Source organism: Urtica dioica, chromosome 6, assembly GCF_054948205.1.
Source record: "Urtica dioica subsp. dioica isolate 48M chromosome 6, U.dioica_male_clone48M_v1_H2, whole genome shotgun sequence".
NCBI classification, from domain to species: Eukaryota; Viridiplantae; Streptophyta; class Magnoliopsida; order Rosales; family Urticaceae; genus Urtica; species Urtica dioica.
The window spans coordinates 37,441,381-37,460,591 of record NC_142761.1 but is presented as its reverse complement, the minus strand read 5'-3'; the positions used below and the strand labels follow the sequence as shown (position 1 = coordinate 37,460,591).

The window sequence follows — 19,211 nt, the reverse complement described above, 5'->3', positions numbered from 1 at the left end:
ACGACAATGACAAAATCATACACAAAATACAAAATTCATCAAGTTTAGTAATTTTATCACAATTTAGTATTATTTATTCCATACGTTCTATGTTATACATACACATTGACTAAAAAAATCATATTTCAAAAGGTATATTTTTAATCTTGGCATTGAGATTAGAAACTTAATTGTTAGTTTCGCTTAAAAAATTAAAAATAAAATAAGTAAACACGCATATGAAGTAAAAACCAAGTAGCTCAATCATGAAGTGGGCTGGGCCCATATATATACATACACATATATGTACTCCTAACCTTCGCTTCGCTCAGTAAAACGGTGATAGATCTTCCGTCAAATGAGTCTTGGGTCTCAAGTATCCCTTCTTCTACTGCGCTTTTTAGTTCGATCTTGGTACGTAATTTTACCACAATTTAGTATTTATTCCATACGTTCTATATTATACATCACATTGACTAAAAAAATCATATTTCAAAAGGTATTTTTTTTAATCTTGGCATTGTAGTTAGAAACTTAATTGTTAGTTTCGCTTAAAAAAAAATAATAAATAAATAAACACGCAAATGAAGTAAAAACCAAGTAGCTCAATCCTGAAGTGGGCTAGGCCCATATATATATATGCACATATATATACTCCTCCTAACCTTCGCTTCACTCAGTAAAACGGTGATAGATCTTCCGTCAAATGAGTCTTGGGTCTCAAGTATCCCTTCTTCTACTGCGTTTTTTAGTTCAATCTTGGTACGTAACTTGGGTTTCAAGAAACCATTTCTTGACCTATAGATCTCGTTACCAAAAGAAGAAAAGAAGAAGAAGAAGCAGATCATCAGCTAGCAAGTCTCGTCAAAACATTCAAAATATGGATAATCTATCGGCTTTCCTCTCTCGCTCGCTCTCGCACCACGCCGGAGAAGAAACCCGAGACGATCATCTAGAGGAGCGAATCGAGGCCGCGTTCGAGAAATCCACGGCCTTCCTCGAGAAAGTCGAGCGCCGCTTCGAAAATGACGAATCTCTCCGCTCCTTGTTCCTCGAAATCCTGAGCTTGTTCGTGGACGGCGAGATCTCCGACGAGAGGTCTCTCCACCGGATCGTCACCGGTGATATCTTCCGGGCCCGCCACCGCCAGCTGGCGAGGGAGTACGTCAGGGACTTCGTCCGAGACGTACCCAAGTTCAAACCCCTCGCCAACGTTCTCGATGCCATCGACGAAAAAGATGGCAAAGAGACCGGGGATTTGGAGTGACGTGGCTTGACGATTGAGTGAAGAAGATTACTGAGGTGAAAATCGAACTCGGGGATGGTCTATTGGAAGATTGATAGTATTTATTTTGTTTATTAGTAAATAGCGTTTTTTGCTTCTTTCGGAATCGTTCTTGAGTTCGTAATAATTTTGGCGTCATGATATTCTTGTCGTGTTCTTGTTTCATAACAGTATTATTGTAGCAGTAAAATATTGACCGTTAGTAAATCCTGACAGAGGAACCACAGAAAAATTATCTTCATAACGAATGTGTTCTTTTTTCACTGTATGGAATCAATTGCAACGACACAAGTTTTGTACTTTTTTCACGTCTCTTTTGGTAAAAATATAAATGTACATATATATTCATTTACAGTTTATGATTTTTGTATCTTCTGATAATGGAACTAGGTGATCTCCACATAATGTATTTCTTCCTTAATTGAATCATCTTTCTATGGCTTAATTGAAGATTATTGAATCATCGTCCACCACTATAATTTCAGCCTCATGTTTAAGAGGATTTTCTTTCATAAATTTGCTCAAATTAGTGGTAATGGGAATAATTACACAGAAGAAAAAGGTAATGCCTAAATTGTTTGTTTTATACATAATCTGCATAATTACATAAAAAAAACGATACACACCCAGATTCCACAACTTGCTAACACCTGAGAACTCACTACATATATATATTTTCACAAAAGCATTTTTTTTTAATAGTATTTAACACACTAGACCTTACCCAAAAAAAAACTAGCCGTTGGGAATGAACAAAATGGTGTTGCAGATTGAACGAGTTTTTTTTTTTTTTTTTACACAACGGTCAATGCCAGTCAACAGCGCCTCCGAAAGTAGTGGACCCCACTCCTTCCCATACCTCGCTGAACCCAACTGCCTCACCGTCCACGCCTTCCATATCCGAGTCCCAAAATCCACCACCGTTCGCATCTATCAAAATAACCACAAGATAGTAAAAAAAAAAAAAATGAATTATCTTATAGAGTAATTTCGGCTGGGTTTGATAATATGACTGACAGTGATTATATGTGGGAACTTGTTCTTCTTTCCCGGCAGTCTCGTTCCTTCTGCGTTGTCGCCTCCGTTTCGGGTCACCGCCGAGGACCCCAAAATGCTTTCGAGGAATTTGTACACCTATATATGAATTCATATCAACGGTAAGAGAGTTATAATAGTTTGGACTTCAATTTAACAGAATTACAGAGCAAATTCCATAGATCATGCATTTTCACTTGTCTTACCATGCTTTACTAATTGGTTAGTTTTAAGATCATCTGCAGAGAGATTTACACCAAGCGAAATAATATACACTGAGACCCTTTCTAAGCACAAAGTCGAGTATTCAGATTTAGTAATTTTTTTTCAAGACAAAGTGACTACTTTCATAAGCTCGCCGTTGTTTTACACATAAAAACGAGATCTATAGAGAGACCAAAATACTTCTTTTCCCTGTAACCAAATCGGGAATGTAATAATAATAGAGTAATCCTTGCTTCTTGGCTCACAAACGAACCCAGCGTTGTAACAAAGATGAGCTCAATCAATCAACAAAAACGATTATAGCAACCTTGCCAACTCAGAATTACAAGTCATCAATATTTAATACACTAAACTAAACCATTTCTAGCTCCTAATAGCTGTTGTTAACTAGTAAGCCTTAATACATTTACTCTATTTTCTATATTCCTCAACATAAAAGACCGAATCAAAATGGCAATAAAATATAAAATATAAAAATATAAAAAATTCAAGAAAACAACAAAAACCTTCGGCTTTTCGTTTTCTTGACCCTTCAGCGACCGGTATATTAGAGGAACTTCCTGCTTCATCGCCCACGGAATCTTTTTCTTTCACTGCAAAGCCACTGGGCTTAAACTGCTCAAGAACAACTTTCTCGACAACAGAAGCCAAGCCCAGCGATTCCCCGCCTTTCTCAGCCTCTCTCGGCCCCACCAGAGAAGAAAAGGGCTTCGTTTTCCCCTGAAATTATCCAATAAAAACCCTAAAATAATAGTAGGCAATCACACTATTAAGCACCCACTTTCGGCTTAACTCGGTCTAATTGCATTGAAAACTACACCAATTTGACTCTTATCATATTCATTGAAGCATTTACAGGAAAAATAAGTAAAACTAGAATTCGAGCCAACTTATGTTCTATCTAGGATTTTGTACCAACCAAAAAAGGAACAATTCAAAATCTTAGAGATTATTAAGCTCCTGAGTTTCATAAGATACGAAGGATAATAAAGCCCTAAATACGAAGGAAAAGTACTTTCACGGTCGCGGGAAATTCACGGCTATCTTTGAGCTCGTCTCTGAGGAAATCCGAGAGCGACAATCGTGAATTCTTCGCCGAGTCTTTGTTCCCAGAATCTTCCTTCGAAACCCTGAAACTAAATCGACACAAAACACGTGAATAAATGAATATATTTAGAACAAGGGGTAATATTTTTCCCTTACGGATTTGAAGAGGAATTGAGGAACGAAGAGTCGATGGTTCTCTGACCAACTGTTCTGAAAGAGATTTGCTTCGACTTCATATCTTCAGAGTTTCGATTTTCCTAAAAAGGAAAAAAAAAAAAAAATTGGGTCGCTTTGGTCTACGATGAAAAGTTCAGTGGAAGAGTGAGATCTGAGAAGTTTTACGGTTTCGCGCCAAAAAGGTTTCACATTTCGTGAAAAACATTTGAAAACTTGTATACCATTCGTGAAAAATCATTCATGCCAAAAAAATTTATTTGCAACCTATCAAGGTTTCACTTTTTTTTTTAACTACTTTTTTACATTATTTTATTACTATTTCATTCTTATTATTATTTTTTTTTGGAAGGAATATTTCATTCTTAGCATCACACCAAGTATATGAAATGTCCAAAAATCTAGTCAAAATTGGGTCCGAGGCCAACTCCTACCCACGATATATTATCAAATATAGTATAAAATCTTCTCCAACCACACTACAAATACAATACTATACTTTAGTGAAGAAAAAAAAGAGTTTTATATTATTTTAGCTTTAGTTGATTACCAATTCCACTATCAAATCAACTTACTATATTATTTTATTGATTTTAATGATATAGTAATGAAGAATAGTATTTTTAGTGTGAAATTTAGTATTGTGATTAAAGTTGAAAAAAAAATTGGTGCTAAAAACACAAAAAAAAAGTGCAATTTTAACACAAAATTTAGTGTTAGGGTTGGAGTTGCCCAACCATTGGACGGCGAAAGAGGGTTTACATGCGACAATTTTTTTTTTTTGGTACTTATTATAATAGTAGAAAAGATAAGCCGGTTGTAAAATTTAAAATTTAAAATTTAAAATAATTTTTATGTGATGATGTAAGTTTATGGTTAATTCCATTTACAAATGAAATGATAGTATTAATTGAATTGATTCTTAATTTTTCTTGCATTTCTTCGTGTTTCTTTTTCATTCTTCTTTATTTTGTAACGTTTGTATGGGAGGAATTTCATTTCATTTCCTTAATTTGCCTTACTAAAATCAAGTTTTAGTTGCACTAGCTTTTAAAAAAAAATAATAATAATAATAATAATAATTTTTGTATCTTGTCATTTTAACTTTAATTGTGCACAAAAGAACCTTTAATCGTGTCATTCCATGGACCCAAAAACAAATTATAGCGATGTTTAATCTTGTCCAAAACCAAATTCGGGATACCAAATTTATGGTGGAAATCATGAGTCTTGCGCCTGGGGCATCGCGTACAACCGTCCCACAATTCAAAACAAGTTTCATTCTAGGCGAGAATCAAGATTTTTCCGACGAATTCCTAGTGATAAAGCTGAGGTATATTTTTCTAGATAATTTATTTTTATTCAAGCAAAAGCACAATCGTTTATCACCTCTCAATATCTAATATATATAATTTTTTATCATCCATCTCATTTCTATCTTACAATCTCCATTTTTCCTTTCAAAAGTCTAATAATTACATTGAGTGTCATTTACTTTTTGGATATTTTCACATTTTTAAAATATTTTGTTTTATTTATTTTTTAAATAATTAAATAAAACTTGTAAATAAAAAAGAAGTATAAAAGAAAAAAAAAAAAAAAAAAAAAGCACATTAGAAAATGACGAGTTTTTTTAGGTTAAATGAGTTAAGTGGGTATACGTGGAATTAAAGTTAAAAAAATAAAAAAGATAAATCAATATTATAAATAAAATTTCATTTATTTTACTAAAACTACGCTCATGCTAAAAAGTAAATCAACAAACAGAACAAAATTGAAGTGTCAATGTACCTGAACGAGTTCTAACTTCTAAGTTGTATTAGAATTTGAGAACCCAATAACCTAGGGAACAAGAAGAAAAGAATAGAAGGGAAGGAGATGAAGCAGTTTCTTGATTTATTGTGTAAATAATTATAGTTATTTGTTTTCCATCGTAGATTTGTGGCTTAAAGTTCTGAAAGACTTTATGTTCTTGTTATGTAGATTCTCTATAAAAATTACATTAATTACATTTTTATATCCTCTTTACAGTCTCCTCTTTGATGCCTCTATTATATCGTACAACAACTCAATTCGTTGTGTAATAAAAGTCTAATTGTTTCTTGGTTTTTTTTCTCGTACCATCGATTCTCAAAATCAACATCATAAAGAAGCAAATTAGCGTAACAAAAAACTTGCTCGGAGTGTTGAAGTTTTCAGTAAGGAGAGATGGAGCCCGGCGATGAGAGATGTAGGCGGGGAAGAGCGCGACCAAGGTAATGATATGCACGGCAAATAAGTTTCTACCAAACCAAATCACAAATAATCAATTCACAAAATAAATCTCATAAAAAAATAAATTAGCATTAAAAAACTTACCCCGAGTGTTGAAGCTTTAGGCAAAGTGATATGAACCATGGCAAGGAGAGATGAAGGCACATAAAAGGTGGGCGAGAGGACGAGATCACGCGATATATATATATATATATATATATATATATATATAGAGAGAGAGAGAGAGAGAGAGAGAGAGAGAGAGAGAGAGAGCAACGATATGCAACGCGATGAAAATTGGGTCGTGGCATGAAAGATGAAGATGAAGGAAAAAAATATATATGAAATACAAAACTAGATTTTTAAATGAAATCTCTTAATTTTATCGCCATCTTGTCGTGATCCAAAATATTCTCGTCGCAACGACATATGGGATCCCTTGTTTTTATCACCGTCTTGTTGCGATGCAAAATACTATCACTATGGAAAGATCTAGAATTGCGGGATAGAAACTTTTAGCGTAATGGAATCATTTCTCATTGTGGCGAGCAATATAATCTTCGCGACGAGGTCTATAGTAAATCTTATAAATATATATATGTGTATATATAAGCAATTTTGGTAGTAAAACGTAGCTCTCGCCGCGATGAGATGGTTCTTCGTTATGGCGAGAGCTCGCAAAAGTATTAATCTTCTATGATGGAAGTCAAAACCGTTCTGAAAACACTGTTTTCCATGATGGAATTATATTTCCGTCGTAGAAAGTAAAAAAATCGAGACTATTTATGATATAAATAAATTTCGATGTGAAAAGACTATTTTCCACGACGAAAGTATATTTTCGTTGTAGAAAGTTCAAAAATCGAGACTATCCACGACATATAAAAATTTTCGTGCTACGGGTTCGGGCGCCTATTTGAAGTAGTGATTGAGCTTTATGTTAGCAATATTATATTAATATTGACGGAAGTACAAGACAATTTGCATGAAAGGAAATTAAACGGAAATAACAAAATACAAATAAAAACCGGTTAAACCTTAGAACCGGAAAAATAAATCGGAGAAGATGGAAAGAAACAGTCGAGACCCGTTGGATGGTTTCCTTGAAGCTTTTTATCGTCCTCCCACGGATGCTGGAAAACGTGAGCGAAAGCCTCCCAGGATACAACGACTACAGAGGCAAACTTAGCACCAATAGGCTTGACTCTCAGTGAACTAGGACGTGTGAGAAAGTATCACCACGACAAAACAAAAGAAAAGAATTTCTGGGGAAGAAGGGAGCTCGGGAACAGTGGGAGATTCTTGGATACGGTGTGTTCGAATGAGAGGGCTAAGCCTCCTGTATATAGGCGGCCAAGGAAGAGTGAGGTTACGAATTTGAACCAGCCGCCCAGCCTTAAAGGCATTCAACGCTCCTAATGAGGCTATTACACCCGGTCATTCAACGTTTTCCAGCCTTTATGGCCACGAGTAAAGTGGTACATTAACCCCTTGTGAGTAAAAGTTTAATTCCCAACGTAACCAAAGAGTTATTTATGGAATTAAAACAATTTTGGAAGTGAACTTTGCAATAAAAAGAAAGCCCGAGACAAAAACAATTCCCGAGGCCCGAAGCCCGGCTCGGCGGCAGCGCGTGTGTGTGCGCGTGAGGGGTTAATGGTTAACCCACACACACTCTCCTCTGTTGCACTTGGATATCCACTAATTAAAGAGGATAGTATTTAAACACTACCACAACACACATCCCTATACAATGTGGGACTCTTGATATTTCACTTCCATAACACAACATAAATGTGTTTCTTTAGCCTACTTTGAGCATCAATTTCTCATTCATCCTAGGTCCGATTTTGGCAAACAAATATTCCATTTTATACCTCTCGTTACGAGGAATCCGTATCACTTGGAATTATTTAAATCCGATGAGTGGAAACTGCTCAAATTGTTGACACAAATCAGCCATCCACATGTGAATACATAAATATTATTTATTTACTTAATTCCAACGCTTTAAAATATCATTTTTCTCATTCTCAACTTCAATTTTTAGATTCAATTTCTTTTTCTTCCCGCTCGTTTTATCGCCTATAATCTTCATTTTCACTTTCAAAAAGTCTAATAATCATGTTTAGTTTCATTTTCTCGTTTAATAATCACTTGTTCAATAAATGTAGTTTTTCTCTGTCTACACGACGGAGAAAGAAAGCCCTCAAGCTACTTGGCCGTCGATGAGTTCTCCCAATTCTCCCTCGGAGTGCGAACAAGAGTCAAAACCGTTCTTTCTTTTAACCTTTCTAAACTAAGCAATAAACCCTAATCTATCTCTCTCTCTCCATTGATGAAATGGGAAAGTACAAAAGGAAAGCCAATGCCACAGGCGACGAGGCCGCGATGGAGGTCTCACAGTCCCCCTCCGTAATCCGAACCAGAGCCGAAGCCCTAGCTCACAAGCGCTGTCTCCGAAGTTCTCCGCCGTCTCTTTCGCCGCCGACGCCGTTCTCCGGCGCCTCCTACCGCCAACTCCGGAGCCGATGCCTGGAGCTCAAGCCGTCGTGCTCGCCGAATCCCAGGCCCGCCGTGGAAACGCCGCCGGAGATGGAAGATTTGGCCGTCGGGGAGGCCGAAGGAACCGTCGAAGAGGCTTCGATTGGAGAGAACGTTTCGGACCTTGAAGGTAGCGAAAGGTCAGGAGGTTTCTTCTTATTCTTGATAAATTGGTTTATTGAAGAAATTTAAAATGTTTCACGGCCTACATTTTATTGATTATTGGCTGTGTTGTTAGAATATACATTCAACTGATGTGCGCTTGTATAGACAACGGTTTTTCATAGGAAAAATGACTTTTTTTGCTTTGTTTTGCGACTGTATTCGATATCCTTGGATATTACTTCTTCTTTTTTTTTATTATTATTTAAAAAAAAAACTTGGATTAAATAAATTTGAATGCAGAGGAGTCTATTTCGTTCTTTATAATGACTGATATATTATTTGAGTCAAATGTTATTTCTGCAATGAAGTAATTGCTGATCATGTTTATCTTGATGCTCTGCTATAGATTTAGTGAATAAAATACTATTACCGCGCCAATTAAGTTTAATAGATAGGTAGTCACATTTTTAATTTGGCTCCTGTAGAACAATGACTGATAAAGAAGATTCAGGTGATTCTGAAAATGTTTCTACTGCAAGTGAAAAAGTGCCGAGAAATACTAGAAACGCAACAAGAATGCTAAGCCTCGTGAAATTATGTGAGAAAGGACTGAAAGTCAATGTAGAATTCGACGAACACACTTCAGCGGCTTTAGGAGAAGAAGGATCTAATTTGCATAGTTTCATTGGAGCTCTTGTGAGGCAAAAGGTTAATATTACATATAAAAGTTGGAAAGCTGTCCCCAAAGCAGTAAAAGATGAAATCTGGGCAGATGTTGAAGTAAGTGTATATTATATATAGCGTAGCTTTTGTTTGTTCACGTTTCATGCTTGTTAGTAGATCTATGCTTCACATTTATCTTTGTTTTGTTTTCAATCATACAGGCACACTTCAATATTGATAGTAACATGAAGAACGTACTGATTATTAGTGCTGGAGATAAATTCAGAAATTTCAGATGTCAGCTTTATACAAAGTATGTCAAAACGATGGAAAATTGTGATGTCATACATCCCAAGGTTAGAAGGTTGTATCCTCATATTCAGCTGGAACAATGGAAAGAGTTTGTGGAAATGCGTAGCACACCTGAGTTTTTAGAGCTATCAAATAGACAAAGAAAGAGAAGAAAGTTGTATGAACACAGCCACCGTTTATCCCGAAAAGGGTATGCAAAACTGGAGAACGAAATGGTAATGGCATTTATAATATTATCGTGAACAGTAAATCGATTTCGTTACATGAGATAATTTTTCTGAGTTCATGTTTGTTTGTTCAGAGACTAGAGATGGGGACATCTGAAAGGGTCAAGAGAGCCCTATTGTGGAAGCGTGCCCGCCAAGATAAAAATGGATTGTACAAGAATAAGTCTACCCAAAAAGTAGCAGAGAGGATTGTAAGCTTTATATTAATTTCATTACTATCTTGATTACTATTAGTATATAGTTCCTAAAATGACATAAAAATAATGTTTTGAAGGACCATTATTTCAAGCAAGCCGATCAGAAAGAGTTTGTAGCTGAAGGAACAAATGATGAACTAACTAAAGCGTTGGAGACCCCGGAACATCCTGGGCGTGTTCGGGGACAATCCCAATTCACGCGCTGGAAAGATGTCTTTGTTCCTATTAGACCCGAAGACGTTCAATTGAATAATCTAAAAAAAGAAATTGATGCCTTAAAAGCTGATTTCCAAAAGTGGATTGACCGAAGTTTGAATGCACCAGCAGAGAAGTTCGATAAACTGACAGAAGATAGTATACAACAGGTATCAAGTAATTATCATAAGCTTTGATGGTCATTATCTACTTCTGTTGTTGATGAATTAGTATTATTGTTTTGGGCTCAGGGAACTCCTTGTGAGTCGTCATTACTAAACCGAGAAGTGCACCCGAATTGGAGAGAATTTGGAGACAATATGTCGAGGGTTCCAATTGAAAATGTGGTAGAAGGGAACGCAGAGTTACCTGTCCCGGGTGAGGAGCTTCAAACAGTTTCGGATGCATTGTTATTATTTCGTTTGCAGGACTCCTCTTCTCGAATCGTTCCAGATAGAACAATGCTAAGTAATCCTGTCGAAGATTTGCAACCGCAAAATAAGAAAGGAGAGAAAAGAAATGAAGTGCAAGAAGTTTCGAGCGAGGCAATGATAAAGTCTAAGGATGCCAAACCATTGTGTAACATGCCTATGCCTCTACGCCCAATTGTATTTTACGCGAAAAGCAAACTGAATGCTGAAGAGTTAGCTAGTATTGAGGTGCCCAAAGAAATAGTGGGATATGAAAACACGATCCATCTTTACCGAGACGACATTCTTCAATTTGCAGACATGGAAGAGATCACTGCACCCTGTATATCACTTTACAACAAGTAAGATCAATTTCTTTCCAGAAAATTGCTTATATATCCCCTTAAAAGCCACAAAACCTCCCATGAATTATCTTTTTATTAGTAAAACCCCTTATGTTTCCGTATTCGTGTAAGATTTATCTCCTCTACGATTGTTTCATCGAATTTTTCTCAAAACAAATGGCAAAAATACCCACATAAGACTCTATTTTTCCATTTTGCTTGTAAAAAATCCATAAAAAGTACGAAAAAGTCATTTATAATTGGAGGATTTTACACAAATATGAACATATAGGCAGTTTTGTTTTTAGTAAGAAAGGCGACAAATGTGGTGTAAAACTGATGGGAGGCTCGTGGCATTATGTCAGAGCTGAGAGGTCATATTTATCAATTTTCCAATTTGTTTTAGTGTTTTTCAAATTTTAGTATACTACTAATATTGTTACTTGTATTTTTTAAATTTAAAACTCGTCAATCATTGGTGATAGGTTCTTGTACTCCAAGTGTGTAAGCGAAGGAGTTCAGTCTAAGTTCAGATTCCGATGTCCTTCTCACGTGGACACTGATCCGAATCAATTAGGAAGCAGGGCAAAAAGCATACATGACGCGATAAATAAAACTTCAAAGGGGCAAATTGTTCTTGTTCCTTATAGTGCAAGGTAACTATTCCATGTATAGAGAATCACGTACCGTACATTTCACTGCTGGATTCTTTTGTGATGTAATTGTAACCAAAGTTAAATTTTTATATTTATAGGCAACAGTGGATGTTGGGTGTAATTGATCCATGGAGGGATGTGGTATATTGGCTTGACCCTAATGCTCAAAATCCCCCTACAGATTTCAAAAACTTAGTTAATTTGTAAGTTTATCAATAATACGTACCATTTTGTACAAAGATTCTGTTCTACTTGTGAGGGTACACATGTGTATATGTAGATGAATGTGTGTGAGTTTGTTATTACTCTCAGTTAGCTTCTCTCTGCTTTCCCTGAACTCATTATTTTGTTTTCAGGGCACTTGATAATTACAAAAAATGCCAACAAGGTGAGAAGAGTAATAGCAAATATGGATCACTACGATGGAAAAGAATGAAGGTAGCTTCCCTTTTAAATATATATATATATATATATATATATATATATATATATATATATATATTATGATGTATGTATATATAATAAGTTACAAATTATAAGCCCAACTGTTTTTTTAGGCGCCTATAGCACAGATTGGAGATGTGGGGAGTGGATTCTTGGTAATGCGCTATATGATGGACATAATATATAATCAATGGTTTGACGGAATTCCTCCAAAAGTAAATCATTGACTCATTTAATTCAACACTTTATTTATGTTTTCAGTTTGTGATTGTACATTTTAAGCTAATGATATCTCATATATTTTCTACTTGTAGTTTGGAGCAAAAATCTACAGTGCAGAGGACATAGATGTGGTGAGAAGTGATTGGGCTACATTCCTTCAACCGTACATAAGTTGGAATTAGGTGTGATTAGATCTCGAATTACTGATCTTATTTACCATTGTGCTTTGACATTTTTGGTATCACTGATGCTAATTTTATTAGGAAAAACATATTGCGTTTGATGACTATATCTGGTATGAGTATTGTATTTTTCTCTGAGTTAATATAGAGAATTTGTTATGGTTCGGTACATAATAGTAGCAAAAAATAAATTTAACTATAGACGACGTTTATTTGATAGGTAAAAAAAAAAGTCTACTAGATGGCAATTGTAGTTTTTTAGTTTTTTTTAAAAAAAAGACTAGATGACTGTTTTAGCTTTCGACTAAAAAATTTAGATGAGAGTATTAAACATCAAAACTGTCATTCTTCAATGATAAAAAAAGAAAATAAAAGAGACGTTCTGTAAGAATATGCTACTTGAGCTATTATAGACTTATAGTCAAGTCCTGTTTTTGTTTTGGAGTTTCGAGTCTGCCTTGCCTTTTGGATCCAGGGGCTTTGCCAGTTATAGTTAAAAAAAAAAAAGAATTATAGTAAAATCAAAGGTATAATTTCTCAAAATACATTTCAAATAGTCTGTAACTCCATAACTCCATGGACTTTAACTCGGTTAGATGAAGAGAGTTCCTCCATAGAATAAAACTTTTCATAAGACTTTTTCTCAAAAAATAGTCGATGTAAATAATTTTGGCAAAAAATATTAAATAGATATTTTGCCTATTATATATATTTTTTCAAATAATTCAAAAACTGTAATTAATATAGAAGGGAAAAGAAAAGGAAATGCACATTCCAAAATGAGTGAGTATTATCAGAGATAAACTAGTCGAGTGTTATACGTAGAGTTAAATTTAAGAAAAGTGTTACTACAAGGAACATATAATTAATTTTACTAAAAAGCCACAACTCGCGTTAAAAAAACTCTTGCATATTATTTTGGTATGGTCTACTATTAACAGCGGGCTTCCCTTTTTCTAAAAAAATAATATTTTTTTCAAAGTCCTTTTTTTTTTTTTTTTTTTTTTTTTTTTTTTTAATATTATTATATTTGTTCTCTCAGTGAACTAGCTCATCTCGTCACCTATTCTTCTTATATTGTCATTATATGGTTGTGTGTTGGGAAAGTGACTCTCCATGAAATCATGAAATTGACTAGTGCCTTCACTTTGCTTACAGAATTTTCTTGGTTGATTTTCTTGACCTTCCAGATAATTAGGTTGGGAAAGGAAGGCAATACATTAGTCATCTTAGAAAGTAAAATGAGAAAAGAAAAAGAAAAAGCAAGGGATTGATTTATGACGAAGATACCACTAAGACCGCCCAATATATGTGTATCCAAATGGAAAGTGGATTACATTTAAAAACAAGTGATATTCGGAAATGAATATTTGTACCTCTCTCTTTGTTTAGACTTTGGACTTGTCAATCAGCTTCTAAAAATAAAGCCATAATGTGGATGTGTGTCAATGGTTTTGCAAGATAAGATCTTAGTGTCCTCTTCTACCTAACGTTTCATAGTTTGTAAACATATTGCTTCACAAATAAATTATTTATTGTACTGGTCTTTTAAAAATGTATTTCACATCTAGCAGTAAATTGTTTTTTATTCCATAAAATATCTATTGTCTACCTTTTTTTGTTTTTTTTTTCCAAACTGTAGGCCGTAATATTCTTTAATGTTTAGTTTTTTTCCCTAGTTCACAGTTGCATTTAGTGTTTTTTTTTCTTGCTTTCTATTTTTTAGGGTCAAGCGGCTAAATGGCCAAATAGAACTTAAGGATTTGCAAAATAGCCAAAGTTTATCAAGTATAAGCAAAATAGCCAAGCTGCGATTATTAATCCAGGCAGGATTAAATTTAATCCACACAAAATATCGGGATTAAATTTAATCCAGGCAGGATTAATTTAGTCCAGGGATGAGAGTAATGGCTATTTTGGTTAACCTAATGAAACTATGGCTATTTTGCAAAAGCCATAGTTTGAATTGGCTAGTTCATGCCATTTTTCCTATTTTTTACAGCTTCATTTATAGTAAGAGTTGTTTACACTTTTAATTTAAGAAAAAATGTACAAAATAGCCATTTGAAACTAATTAACTAGTAAAATAGTCAAAATTTCAGCAAAGTAATCAAAATTACGTTGTCGTCAAAAAATAATTTTTTGACAATTATTATAAGCAATTTATCATTTTCAAAAATATTAATCTTAAGATTAATTTTGTTTTTGAAATTTAATTAATACATATTTTGACTATTTTTTTAATTTTAGGCAAACCTTGACTATTTTGAAAATCTATAACTTTAAATCGATTATTTAGTCAAATCACGCTGACATTTTTGGATGTTTTTGGAAATCGTTATTCTGAAGGACCATAAAAAAATTGGTACTTGCAAAACTTGTCGTTAATTCCTTTGTATCTATCTTGAACAAAGATTATATAACTTGCAATGATAGAATTTTTGGTTAGCTAGGGTGAATCTTAACCAATTTTAACGGAATTATCTTATCTATTGAGGGAATAATATTATTTAACCTTAATAGTTAGGTTGTTTCTTTCTTGATGATGCTCTAATAAAGGGCCAATATAATTTATAACCTTTATTAGGCAGCCATGATAATTAATCTCACTGTGACGAGAGTCACGAGACCTCATCGCAGGAATACCTACATAGCAAAGTATGGAGTATTTAACTCATCATTTGTATGACTGTTTGGGACGAAGTGTAACTTAACCTATTTTGGATTGTTAATTAGAAACCGTTTTCCTGATACTTGATTCTAGAAGAAAAATAAAGGATTATTTGCATGTGGGCTGTCAATTTTATAATTTTTTGCAGACGGGTCTGACTTTCTTTTCTTTTTGTCCCTAAATTTTAAATTAAGTTTCCCTAACTTCGTCAAGTGTGTGACTTCCATGAACTTAATTTTAGCAGAATATAGTAAGCTTATATGAAAAATCACCATCAAATAAACTATATTCAAGTTTAAACAACAAAATTCGCATGTCATTCACTTGAGATTGCGTTTAAAAATTGATTTGGCTACAGCAAGGAAAATTGATTTTATAAAAAATTGACAAAAAGATCCAAATTTTAAAAATTAATGTCAGAACTCACAAAGTTCCAAATCCACGAATGCAAATAAGCTTAAAACATATATCCAATGCATTATGATAAATAAAGGACTACGCTAACCAACTAAGCCTTATATTCGTATGTACACTTTGTTTCTAAAAAAAAGAAAGAAAGAATTTGAATGTCATATTTAAAAAAAATGAAGTATTTCATATTTAAAAAAAAAATGAAAATTTCATTACTATAGCCAACACCAGTAAATTCGTTCACTTGCGAAAATCAACTTTTTTTTTACTTCCTGAAATCTATGCTTTGGAGCCGAATTTAGTATTTATTTAAGAAATTGCATCAATTATTATCATTTGATAACTTTTTTCCAATTTTTTCACCAAAATATTAATTTGACCAAAAATACTAGTAAATTACTTGTATAATACAATTTTACCCTCAACATGATGTCAATAATTGACATCTATTGTTGACATCTGTAAGTTTTGAGTTCTATGTTTGCTGATATAAATGTCAACAATCGACATCTATGTTAACAATTGACATAAATTGTTGATATCAACTGTTGAGAGTAAAATTGTATTTGTACAGGTGAGTTAGTAGTATTTTTTTTTGCCAAATTAAGTTTTTGATGAAAAATAGAAAAAAAAAAAAACTTAAGGATAATAATTGATACAATTTCTCTGTTTATAATTCTATTACAAAGCAATTGTGTCTACGGGATATGAAAGTCAGATAATTTTGGGTATTCCCTTTCTCTTCTTTTTTCCGCAAATAAAAAGACAACTGGATTGTGACGTCTCGACTTATGGCATAGCACAAATAAAGTGAATGTTTTAGCAATGCACATTAATAAGGCATTTGTTAATGGTGTGTCCACATTGTCACATTATCACATTCAGAAGCACGCATAACAGATAGATATAGAGAAAAAAGACATTTAGCAAAAATAAACTCTTATATTATTCTCTAGATGATAAGGTTTATATTTTTAGTTTAAAAAAAAAAATCAAAGGAGAAATTACATAAAATAATGGCGAGATCCATGGTAGAAAGAAAGACAATTCAAACTATTCGATGTAGCTGACGAATAATCTTCAGTTTCAAAAGTTATAAACTCTCATGTAGATGCTTGAGTGAGTCGTTTAAAAAAGTCACTTAAATATGGGTTGTAAAACACGTTTTTTTAAATATTGTTTTTATAAAAACAAATAAGAATTTTTTTGAGGGAAAATAACACATTTATACCCTGTGTTTTAGTGAAATGTCGAGTTTAACCCTCGGTTTTCAAAAATGTCGAGTTCATACCCTCTGTTTAACTAAAATGACGAAATTATACCCCAAGTTTAACTAAAATGATGAAATTATACCATGAAATAGACAACAGTGTCACGAATATTCTTTTTATTGATTTTTCATTGACGTTGACTATAATATGTATATATAAACACCAATTATCTTTATTCATTCGCGCCATATATGTAATTTATTTAAAAACTAAAAAATAAACAACAGTGTCTTAATCGTGAAGAACACAGAAAGAGGCAAAGGGGTAAACATCGATAGTTGATAGTCATCAAAATCGCATATTCGAACAGAGAATCCAGAATTTAGAGTTACAATTCGAACACGGAATGAAGTCATTTCTTAGGAGATATGAGTTTTTTTATTTAATTTCAATTTAAGGCTATTTTTATTTCAAAATTGAGAATTTGAAAGTTAGGGCACTGATTTAGATTTGATTTGGTTTTTCTTATATAAGAGTTAATATCAATGAAAGGGAGATCTGTGACGCTGTTATTCATTTCAGGGTATAATTTCGTCATTTTAGTTAAACAGAGGGTATGAACTCGACATTTTTGAAAACCGAGGGTTAAACTCGACATTTCACTAAAACACAGGGTATAAATGTGATATTTTCCTTTTTTTTTATTAGATAACAGACTATATTTAGATAAAATTTCTGGTTTATTCTGCAAGGTTAATGGATGAATCCAAACACCCGAGGACCACCCACCACGAGAAAGAGTGTCTGAGTACTTGTACGATCAAATTTCGAGTAGAAAATTTGAAAGACGCCAAATACTTCTATGAAAAAATTAGCTCACAATTGAAATGCGAAGATACAAAATCAAAATCCAAACAACAACATAAAAAAAAATTAAGTAACTACCTATATTTGCAATTTCATATTGCTATATAGCCACTCTTTCGTAAATACTAGGTAAATAACCACAAACATGACGTGACACTCCTGATTTGTCGTTTCATTGAAATAAAAAAATGTGGGGTATTTACATCAATTAACGTATCTAAATACATGGACGCGGTCATTTACCTAGTATTTACGAAAGGTTGACTATATAGCAATGGAAAGTGTAAATATGGCTATACACCTAATGGACCTAAAAAAATTAAAGAAAAAAATATCAAAAAACAAAAACATAAATATTCTACTTGTGAGACCTAAGCTTCGTAATCGATGGCGCCTCGGGTCAGTGAAGAAAGCAATTTTGGGAACGAAATCGCACTCCCATAATGATGGTGGTGAAGAAAAGGCCGAAGAAAAAATTCATGCAACAAGAGAAAAAAAATCCAAAAAATGCTTATTTAAAAAAAATAAACTTTAGCCCCCCCTCTCCCAAAGTTTGAGAAGTAAAGGTCTCTACGGGGAGAGGCGGCAAAAGAAATTTTTTTAGGGTTCAATAGAGAGGAAAAGGGAGAGATATAAGAATTCCATATATTTTGTGCTATATATTTTTTAATGTAATAAAAAACATGGTTCTATTAACAACATAAAAAAAATATATGTGTTTGGTAGTTAACTCAAAAAGTTTTTGTTTTCTGTTTTCTAATTTTTATAGGTGTACTGAAAAACTGTTTTGTAGTTGTTTTCAAAAAGCTGTTTGGTACAGTTTTCATTTTTGTTTTTGAGAAAGTGAAAAAACTGAAAAAAGTGTTTGGTATAGTTTTCATTTTTGTTTTTGAAAGAATGAAAAGAGAAGATGAGGAGAAAGAGGAGAGAAGAGAATTTTTTTTTTTTTTCAAAAACACATTTTATTTGTTTTCAGTTTTCTTTACTTTTTTCCAAAACAACTTCAAAAATTTTTGAAATTTTTTTCCAAAAACTTAAACCAAACATGTTTTCAATTTTTGTTTTCAATTTTTTCAACTCAAAAACTCAAAAACAGTTTTTGAGAGGAGAACCAGACTTCAAAGCAGCTCAAAAGAAACTTAAGGTCAATGGGTAATTCCAACCTATTAAGATTAACCACTTTTGAGAGAGAAAACGAAAATTAATATATCATATTTAGATATACAAACCAATAACTTGAATACAAAATAAAATAAAAATCGAAGTTGTTATACAATAAAATCTCGACCTCTACCACGTGTGCACGGTCATAAATCCACAATCTCAATCACATCGATGAACTCTTCTCAAGTTATTAAGTATTGTCTATGTTAACTTCAATGGAAATATTAAGTTCGTCATAACCCTTGTATGGTTGATAATGTCAATTATAGCAAAATCAACAAGCGCAACTCGAGAATGGTCTATACTTCGTCCAAGTAAGAATTGAGACATTGAACACACGCGATTAGGATTGGGCTTATCTCAAATACATCGATATCAAAATCTGTCT

The 19,211-nt window shown here is 33.4% G+C and overlaps 2 protein-coding genes across 4 annotated transcripts; one reads left to right on the top strand and one right to left on the bottom strand.

Moving 5' to 3' along the window:
* Positions 1 to 1,790: 1,790 nt before the first annotated feature.
* On the bottom strand, positions 1,791 to 3,869 carry LOC149393896 (RNA-binding protein). 2 transcript variants are annotated; one of them, XM_089617726.1, is made up of 5 exons: positions 3,728 to 3,869; positions 3,540 to 3,660; positions 3,031 to 3,244; positions 2,282 to 2,398; positions 1,791 to 2,194 (listed from the first exon to the last, which is right to left on the bottom strand). In XM_089617726.1, exons 1-5 carry the CDS (start codon positions 3,805 to 3,807, stop codon positions 2,070 to 2,072), a joined length of 657 nt encoding a protein of 218 aa, XP_089473852.1. In that variant the 5' UTR covers positions 3,808 to 3,869; the 3' UTR covers positions 1,791 to 2,069. The 2 variants fall into 2 exon arrangements, with proteins under 2 accessions (XP_089473852.1, XP_089473853.1); XM_089617727.1 differs by having other exon boundaries at positions 3,540 to 3,654.
* A 4,261-nt stretch (positions 3,870 to 8,130) lies between these two features.
* Positions 8,131 to 13,859, top strand: LOC149393895 (uncharacterized). Of its 2 annotated transcripts, XM_089617742.1 has the most exons (12): positions 8,131 to 8,682; positions 9,133 to 9,427; positions 9,532 to 9,837; positions 9,924 to 10,040; positions 10,124 to 10,411; positions 10,493 to 11,013; positions 11,481 to 11,651; positions 11,750 to 11,854; positions 12,008 to 12,089; positions 12,209 to 12,310; positions 12,410 to 12,499; positions 13,690 to 13,859. In XM_089617742.1, the coding sequence occupies exons 1-11, from the start codon at positions 8,342 to 8,344 to the stop codon at positions 12,497 to 12,499; spliced, it is 2,418 nt and encodes an 805-aa protein (XP_089473868.1). In that variant the 5' UTR covers positions 8,131 to 8,341; the 3' UTR covers positions 13,690 to 13,859. The 2 variants fall into 2 exon arrangements, with proteins under 2 accessions (XP_089473868.1, XP_089473869.1); XM_089617743.1 differs by lacking the exon at positions 13,690 to 13,859 and having other exon boundaries at positions 8,450 to 8,682; positions 9,159 to 9,427; positions 12,410 to 12,662.
* Positions 13,860 to 19,211: the final 5,352 nt, after the last annotated feature.